This window comes from Periplaneta americana, chromosome 10 (assembly GCF_040183065.1).
Source record: "Periplaneta americana isolate PAMFEO1 chromosome 10, P.americana_PAMFEO1_priV1, whole genome shotgun sequence".
NCBI classification, from domain to species: Eukaryota; Metazoa; Arthropoda; class Insecta; order Blattodea; family Blattidae; genus Periplaneta; species Periplaneta americana.
This window is the reverse complement of record NC_091126.1, coordinates 123,347,109-123,355,957: the sequence shown is the minus strand read 5'-3', so window position 1 is coordinate 123,355,957 and position 8,849 is coordinate 123,347,109. Positions and strand designations below refer to the sequence as shown.

The following is an 8,849-nucleotide window of genomic DNA, read 5'->3' as shown; positions in this document are numbered from 1 at the left end:
TAAAATGAAGCTGAGATTTCATCAGATCTAAAGACAGGGGATTACAGAACATGTCAAAGACAAAGTGACATCAAAACAATTTCACTGCAATCTTTTACCACTTCAATTCGTATCACCATAAATTTACAACTGTAAGATTATGAGCAATAACTGGCACTAAACTAGGTACACAAAGTAATACTGTATATATTTATACGCTACATTTCAGAATATAACCTCATTGTTAGTAACCATGCTGTTCTGATGCAGTCATAATGCTAAAATAAGCAACTGGTGGTAGTTTCCTTGCACCAAAAATGGAATAGGCCTATGGCCTATTTTAAGAAAACAATCCTATAGGTATTTTTAAGAGTGTTTTCGTAAGAGAGCATTTTTCCAGTACCAAAAATACAGCATGGCATTGCTGTGAGATCATTTGCACGATCCTTTATATTCCACAAATATTTCCTTCATTTCTTGTTAAAATTGTTGCGCCTTCTTATTGTTTAACGCACTATGGTCTCAAGTTCTTATTTCTTCTTGGCTTTGGCACAGCATGACAGTCACCAATGCAGGTTGATTTATTGAAGTTGTATTCTGAAGTTGCTCCCATTTATGTAACTTATTTATAATGTACAATACATATATTTATCATTAGAAGGAAATATGAGTATAAAAATGTAGATACTAAAATTCCCATTAAATGTTATGGTATTGTTTTTTTAACTGAATTTAAATATAATGTTCCAATAGTTTTATTACTTTTTTCCAATTCACGCTAAAATTTATTTCCAAACAAATACAATAAAATAGGGATTTCAATGTATGATCCACTGCTGGTGTGACTATGTATGTCACAAAACATGATGATAAACTACAGGATATGTGTATTTCCTTTTATAAATATAATACCCGACATCATGCTATAAAGTCTGTTATAAACTATTTCCTCCTCTTTTGTTATGTACACTTCTAGTCAATCATACAAACAATAACATTTACTAAACGTTGCAATATAACAGACTAATACATAAGTACATTATGTTTTTTCTTTCTTATGGAAATAGGTCCTTTGTAAGAAATTTGTTATTTTAATGTCATAGTATTGTGTTACTTAATACTTCTTGAATTTTTCAATATTTAAAAAAAATTGTCTTAATTATGAGCTAAAGAAAATGGGGTTTCAAGTAGAAAAAAAATTAGAACATAACCTTTTGCTCGAATATAACAGGAGTAAAGGCACTGGAGGCCATTAGAACCATTTGTGTCATTTACGAGGAGGATGCTATCAGAAAAAAGTATGGCACGAAAATGGTGTTCTTATTTCAAATAGGACCATTTTGACATGAATGATTCTCCACTTTCGGAAAGACCATCTGGCTTTGATGAAGAATGTTTAAATGCATTAATTCAGGATGATCTACATCCACCAACTCGGAACTAGACCAATATGACCAGTCAATAATTATTGTATATTTGTATTTCATGGGAAAAGCAGAAAAAATGTAACATATAGGCAGAGTGCATTTTGTGCTTGCTCGTCATAATTTCGCTTGTCAACATCATCGTTCATTTTTCTCCCAGACTGTTGCTGGTGACATAAAGTAAAAAAAGCAAAAAAAACAATTCTCCATGCAAATGCTAGTATCTACCAATTTAAGCTAATGTGCATCTGGTGGGAGAAAGGAGTAATCTATTATGAACTGAGTAATGAGTAATGTAACCCAGCACTGCTGACATTTATGACCAACAACTCAGTTACCAAGAGGCCGCAATTCAAGAAAAAACGACCAGGACTCTTATTATCTTGATCTTACTTCATCAGATTTTCATCTTTTTGACTCTCTATCGAACAATTTCTAGGGAATCTCAATCTGACAATTTCAATTCCAAACCACTAGATTTCTTCAAACATGGAATAAAAAAATATCCAGAATCTTGGGAGTTAAGTGATAAATAATTCAGGAGAATATATTATTGATTAGTCTATGTAACATAAATAATTCTGGATTTAGTAAAAACTACTATGAACTTATGCATCAACCTAATAGATTCAACTAAAATATTAAATAGACAAAGACCTGAACCTAACAGTATGAATTATTAGCAGAAGATAATAAACTAAGGCACTATTTTCCTAACAAATTTGTACTTAAAGTTATCATTCTGAATCTAGATAAGTCTCAAAATATCACCCGTATTACTGTTCTTCAAATAAACAGAAGTCACCCTGCAGACACCATACAAAATAAAATAAAAATAAAAGGGTATAAAGAATGTATACTCTAGAATATTATTTCGTATTATACGAGTAAATAATTGACAAAATTAGAAGTGTTATCCAAGAGCTCAGTTTGGAGGTTACTTCACATCCACCCTATTATCTTGATCTTGCTTTAATAGGCTATTACATTAACATTTATTTTCCAGTGAGAGTAGAAGGAACAATCTTTCGATGTCAGATTAATGTCCAAAAAGGCAAATGGGAAGAAGAGAGATAAAAGGTGTCACATAGGAGCCTTGAAGATACATTAGAGTAGGAAAACAGAGTTCCCATGCTTTTATGGCTAGAGGCTGGGTGGTGCGAACATCATTTTCTAACTAATTTATTCTTGGAAACCCCTATACTGTTTTGACAGGAAGTAACGCAGTCAAAAGTGTCACTAGAGAAGATATGGCATGAGAAAAATTCCAGCTATGATGATATCAAGCTGTTTCAATCAGTAATTAACTAGTCATTCATTCAACAGAATGAAATAACTTCGTTCCCTCCATTACATTTAATTTTACCATGCTTGTATAAACAAAACACAAATGAAAAGTTTAAGTTCAACTATTTTAAACACTTCTTCTATACTATCATATAGAGATCACATTATGTATATATGAATGGCAATATTTTATGTAGGCCTTTATATATTATATTTAATTAAGTTTGGAATAACTTGCAGCTAATACTGTAAAAATATTTGTATGTAAATGCTTCATATAGGCCTACACAGAAGTACCTAGTGTTAATGCTTACCAGGTACAAATATGTATAGCTTACGTATCTGAATTTAATGCATTCCAAACATGCAAATACATCAATAAACATAACTGGCTGCAAAGATTGCACAAATGCAGTACCAGAATACAAGTAATCAATATTCACTCCACATTACAATAATTTAATGTGTGACTGAAACAAAACACCTCAACTCTTCAATATAACCAACTAAATGTCTCAGAAAATGGACCACTTACACCTCATAGGCATAATCATTTCCTTTCACTATAAAATACCGGTTATTACAATGAATTGTCACAGTGTGTGCTTAACTTTTAACAACATACATCAACAAAACATCAGAATAAACAAATGCTGATTATTTCACCAGTATCCACAAAAAATGAAATGAAGTGGGGAAGTGAGGTATTATGAGTGGAAATAACAGTAAAAAAAAAAAAAAGAGACTAATGATCCTCACACTTTACAATATAGTGTACTGGTTGTTTATCATTATTTAAAGAAACCATCAAAATAACGTTTTCTCTGCCAGTTATTATTCACAGTCACCTCATCTCATCCATATCATCATTCACAAAGCAACAGAAAATATCTACATAACATCACATTGACATACCAATTTCCTATGCACAAATAATTGCATCCAATCTAGAAACTGCTATTCATGATAGTGTACATTCTGTACATAAAACTCCAATCTTTCAATTTATTTACGTAAATAATTAATACAAATTCAGTCCTTAGAGACAGAAAGTTTCAGAGAATGTGGACTAATGTGCATTGGTAGAGCAGCAGTAAGACTCCACATACTACTGTCTGTTTTCCAGTGACCACTGGCTTCACTAGATTACACCTTAGATACTAAATATTAAATAACAGAATTCGGTACTCTCTTCGTACAGTAGCTGCTGCATTTTCTTTGACATAACACATATTTTTTGTTTATACATAATTCGCATCTTTCATTGAGTTTTCATTATTCACAGAACCTGTTTTGCCATACTTATCCACTAAATTAAATACTGTATTTGTAAACGAAATTGCGCTGTCAGCAAATTTACGTCTAAATTTTCGCCCTGTTTTGCTACATAATTGCTTATTCTTTATGTACGTTTTGGATATATATAGCTTACATGTTAACGCAGTGAATATGCAACCACTGCACAACACAGCAAAATAGATTAAAATAAATTTTCACATTTCACCAAGTTGTTACAAAACTTTGGAATCATATAAACTTTAGACACGAAAATGAAAATTGTCATGACCTAGTAAGAGAAAAATATTGGGAGAAACAGCCATTCAACTAAGCTAGTACTTGAATGGGAATTTTTATAAGTATTAAAAGTGTGATAAATATCGAAATTAACACTTAAATATTTTCTGTAACATGAATTAATTTTTCATAAAAATAATGAGTTGACAGTTGATACGTAAGTTTATCAATTGTAAGGCAGTTGAGGGAAAACTTTACATATAATGGGATATTTATGAGAAGTCATTTACAAAGACAATCTTGGGTTTGAGATACAAAAGTTACCGCCCTCTGCCATAACCTGGAAAAAGCTTACAAAGAATATTAGCCAGAGTATCATTCACAGTTAACTTATACTTTTTCCCAAGTACATGTCGACAGCAAGGACACGTGAAAACCTTTGCTGCAAACGAACGTTTCAGGCACTTTTTGCAAAAGTTGTGTTTGCAAATGGTAGTAACAGGATCGTGGACAAGCTCCTGGCAGCAGATGCACATAAAAGCTTCTGCAACTTTCTCCATGTACTTCTGCTTACCCTGCTTCAAGTATTGGTTGCATGATTCCCACAGCTTGGTGTTGTCTTCCTGCGATATCAATTTTTTTAAATCACTGTCAAGCTTGAACTCGACGACTTTGACTTGTTTGTTCTTGGGGCCGAGGCTCTCCGAGTCTTTCAGTATATCCCTGGGTCTCTTCCTCTGCTTACAGCCTTGTTTCTTGGTCTCTTGCTTACTTACTAAGGGCTTGTCAGATTTATTTCTTTTTTCATTAGCCTCGAGAAAGCCCTCTGGCACCAGAGGCTTTTCCAGGCCATGACGTTTAATAAGCTTCTTCCCTTCAGGTGTCCAGGGGGCAGGACTGTCATCATCACGGCGAAAAAGGTACCTCCAAACAATAAATCCTGATTTTCCATTTTCTGGGTAGTATTTCACAACTTTATAGATTCCATCGTACCTGTTTCCAATGTCGGGTGCATACTTAGAGAACTTAGACAGTTTATAATTCCTAACAACTCTTACAGGCTTACCACCTTTCCAGTCACTCGCTTCGGCACCTTTAACATTAAGCTCTGCATTACAGTTTAGTGCTAGGGCCTTGTTGAGGCGTGTCAATGTCTGATCGCAACTCTGATGTGCTGTCCGTTTGTTTCCAGATAAATCACGGCCCCCTGAACCTGTGTACAGGAATTCATCGCCACTGTCCACATCGTCTTCATATCCTCCACTAAATACGACACTGTATGCCCCATCCGATTCGCGCCCATGTATGCCCCCTACAGGAGGTCGATGTACTCCTGACTCTGAAACTTGGACCCTATACAACCAATTTGTCCCGACTTCTATTCCAGGAACAGGGCCATAATGATTGGGAGGCACTAGAGTACACTCCTTGGTTCGCCCTACACAAGCCATACCTTTCCCCCAATCTCTTGCATATTTTGTACTCGTACATGGCCTTTTTGTCTTCCGCTTACTCTCCTTCAGCTTCTCCCCTGCCTTCACTATTTCAGTTTCGTCATTCTTGCAATCAGGGCAATACCAATCGTCTACCTCTGGAATGCATTCCAATGGAGGATCCAGACACCTAATGTGGAATGCATTATCACACTCATCGCAAAGTATCTGAAGAGCAGGATCGTTTTTGCCACCGCAAATGTTACAGTTACATTCTTTACACTTCACATTAGGATCATCACGACAAACTGTACAGCTGACAGGACCCTGACGCAATTTAGGCACTTCTGTTTCCATCAGTTTATCATCTTCCACAGACCTACATGCAAGAGGCACTACTTTCTCAATTTTGAACACATTATCACGAAATGGTATCTTACACTCATCTAAAAGTATAACTTTTCCTGAATATAAACACGCTGTTATTTCTTTTTTCCTTCTTGACGAACGTATTTCTTTGATAAGAACATCATACCAATGTCCCCACGACTCTGGACTTTCGATATTATAATTTGCCATTACATTATCACCAATTTTTAACTCATCAAACTTATATTTATATCTCGCTCTGGGACGTACATTTTCTAAAGTCACTTCTAGTGGACGATCTTCTTCATATCCTTCACATAACACTTCATACAAAAGATCATCTTCCAGTGATGTTATAGTTTCATTCTTATGATTTGACTTAGTCTTCTCTTCACCGTTCTCATCAGTTTTTATCTTACTATTCCGTTCCTTGTCAATTTCGGTTCTAGATTCTAAAACATCAACTGGAACGCTGTCCTTGAGATTCGACGATGGTCCTCCACTAACACCGATATCTTCTGTAATGTCATCAGATGTTTTATTCCTTTCTTCACGTAACGCAATACCTACGATTTTACCCTCGAGCCAGGCACCATACAAATCTCTTACATCAACTAAATCTCCTACTTTGTAGTACTTACTGAAACACTGCTGTTTCGTCACATTTCTTATACCAGGCGTAACGGTTTTACTGCAAGAAGATACTGCGAGTTCTAACGCCGAAGTTGTATCTATATCAGATTTAATCATCAGTTGAATAACATCATTCAACCTGATGTCATAATCGAATATCCTATAACCATCTTCTAACTGCTTACCGCGATAGAAGAATCTTTGTTTATCTCTCTTCACTCCCAATTTTTCTTCGACTACGCCTCTGAATTCCTCAACGCTGGTTAATTTAGATACGGGTAGGGTAATATTTGTTTTCCCATCAACCGTTCGCACTTTCACATACATTTTTTCAACAAATCTTACACTAACTTAACGAACTGCTGAAACAACGCCACTTTCAAACCCATCGAGAAATAAAGAATTCAGTGTTGCCAATGCCTGTTAATAAAATTACCCATCCAAGATCGTCAAATTACCCGATTTTGCTCCAAAATACCCTCCGTTTCAAAAATAATTACAACGAAGCATACATATAAGAAAAATCAACACAAATTACATATTATGTTAAAAATGAAACACTTTTTGCTTAGTTAATTCGAGTTCCCTAGTATTGAGCGAAGCCATACACTGCTCCTCATCATATCTCTCGTCGGTTCGAAAGAAACACATCCTCCTTTGGCTTCTATCCTGTCATATATAATACGATCTGTATGATATAGGTATAAGTCGGCACCATAGACTTACTAAATAACCGCATATCTTGCGGTACTAACAATAAGATGCAACTTCAACATTTTTACTTCAACACAGAGCCATCTTCATGATAGTCATTTTGTAGTTCTTATGTTGGTACACTTGGAATTATTAATCAGGGCGGCATGGATGAATATATAGCCTAATATATGTATTTATCATGAGGGGGGCCTGCAACTTTATTTAAAACAAGAGGAGTATATATTAGTCCTCTTGATTTAAAATTCACTAGTTTTATTCCGGGCATTAGTTAAACGAGCGTTGAGCGACTTCCGCCGATTTTGGAATAGATACCGACGCACTTAGGTTAGGTTAGTTTAGGTTTTTATTACGCCGTCAAGATGAAGGTGAAAGCGATTGAGTGTGATTTTTTTGTTTTCTATGTTGGCAGTTCAAGTGCGTCGGTGTCTATTCCAAAATCGGCGGAAGTCGCTCAACGCTCGTTTCGCCATATGATATAATAATCACATTTTTTTTTGTCAAAATGTAAGGTATTGGGCAAATTGCAATATAGCGAACGTAGAAGCTCCGCCCACGACCCCTTCCACTTTTTCGCTACTAGCTCATCAGACACTACGTGATAGGCGAGTGTTGTGTCGAATACACATTTCATGTGGGTGGATTAACTTCCCTACTGGCGTTCGCTATATTGCGATTTATCCAAGGTATTCTCCAGAGAAGCTACATCAAAGAAGGCATGTTTCACTGGCTTATGAGAGGTGTATATAGAGATAAGCACGTGGTTTATTAGTTTGCTGTAATAAATACTTCAACAATCCATTAGATTATACAGGCATCAAACGACATTTCTGTTGAAAGTATTTATAGCTGCAAACTAAAACCATGTGTTTATCACTAAGTTAGTATCTCACAGAAGTCAGTGGAACAAAAGAAAATTGTGTCTCCTATGATGCAGTTATTTTGGAGAATTACGTAATATAATTTTACATAACCTCACAAATATTCAGTCTAATGAACTTGTAACACAGTGAAGACTGCCAAACTTGCATGTATTTTTTGTGCACTCAACGATCAAAACATTTCATGAAGTAGAAATGGCGTTTGGTGGTTTAATGACTCAGTGGTACAACAGAAAAAATTGGTACCATGTGGTGTACTTTGAAAATTTTATTTTCTAGCTCAGTTTTTCAGTTGAAATTGTAAACTAAGTTTGTACAAGAGTGAAGAAAGACTAGAATATTTTATAATTTAAGCATTAAAAGTCCTTTTTCAGTGGATTTCTTGTAACTACAACAAAACCTGCTTCATATGGTAGGCCTATATGCAGATATCAGGATTCTGATTGTTTGCACCGTATATCCTACAAAAATTCCTTATTAATAAAAATGTTTGTTGGAAAAAAGTTAAAGTTTGGCTCATAAAGTCAGGAGCACCACTGGAAATTCATAACTATACATTTTATAAAGGCCTGAATAGAAGGCAAACATGATTTTGTATTGTAAACAAATAGGAT

General features: G+C 35.1%; 1 protein-coding gene across 1 annotated transcript; it reads right to left on the bottom strand.

Annotated features, from left to right (window-relative positions):
• Positions 1-4,525: 4,525 nt before the first annotated feature.
• Positions 4,526-6,981, bottom strand: LOC138707337 (E3 ubiquitin-protein ligase UHRF1-like). Its single transcript, XM_069836624.1, has one exon. It carries the CDS (start codon positions 6,965-6,967, stop codon positions 4,526-4,528), a length of 2,442 nt encoding a protein of 813 aa, XP_069692725.1. The 5' UTR covers positions 6,968-6,981.
• Between the last annotated feature and the right edge of the window lie 1,868 nt (positions 6,982-8,849).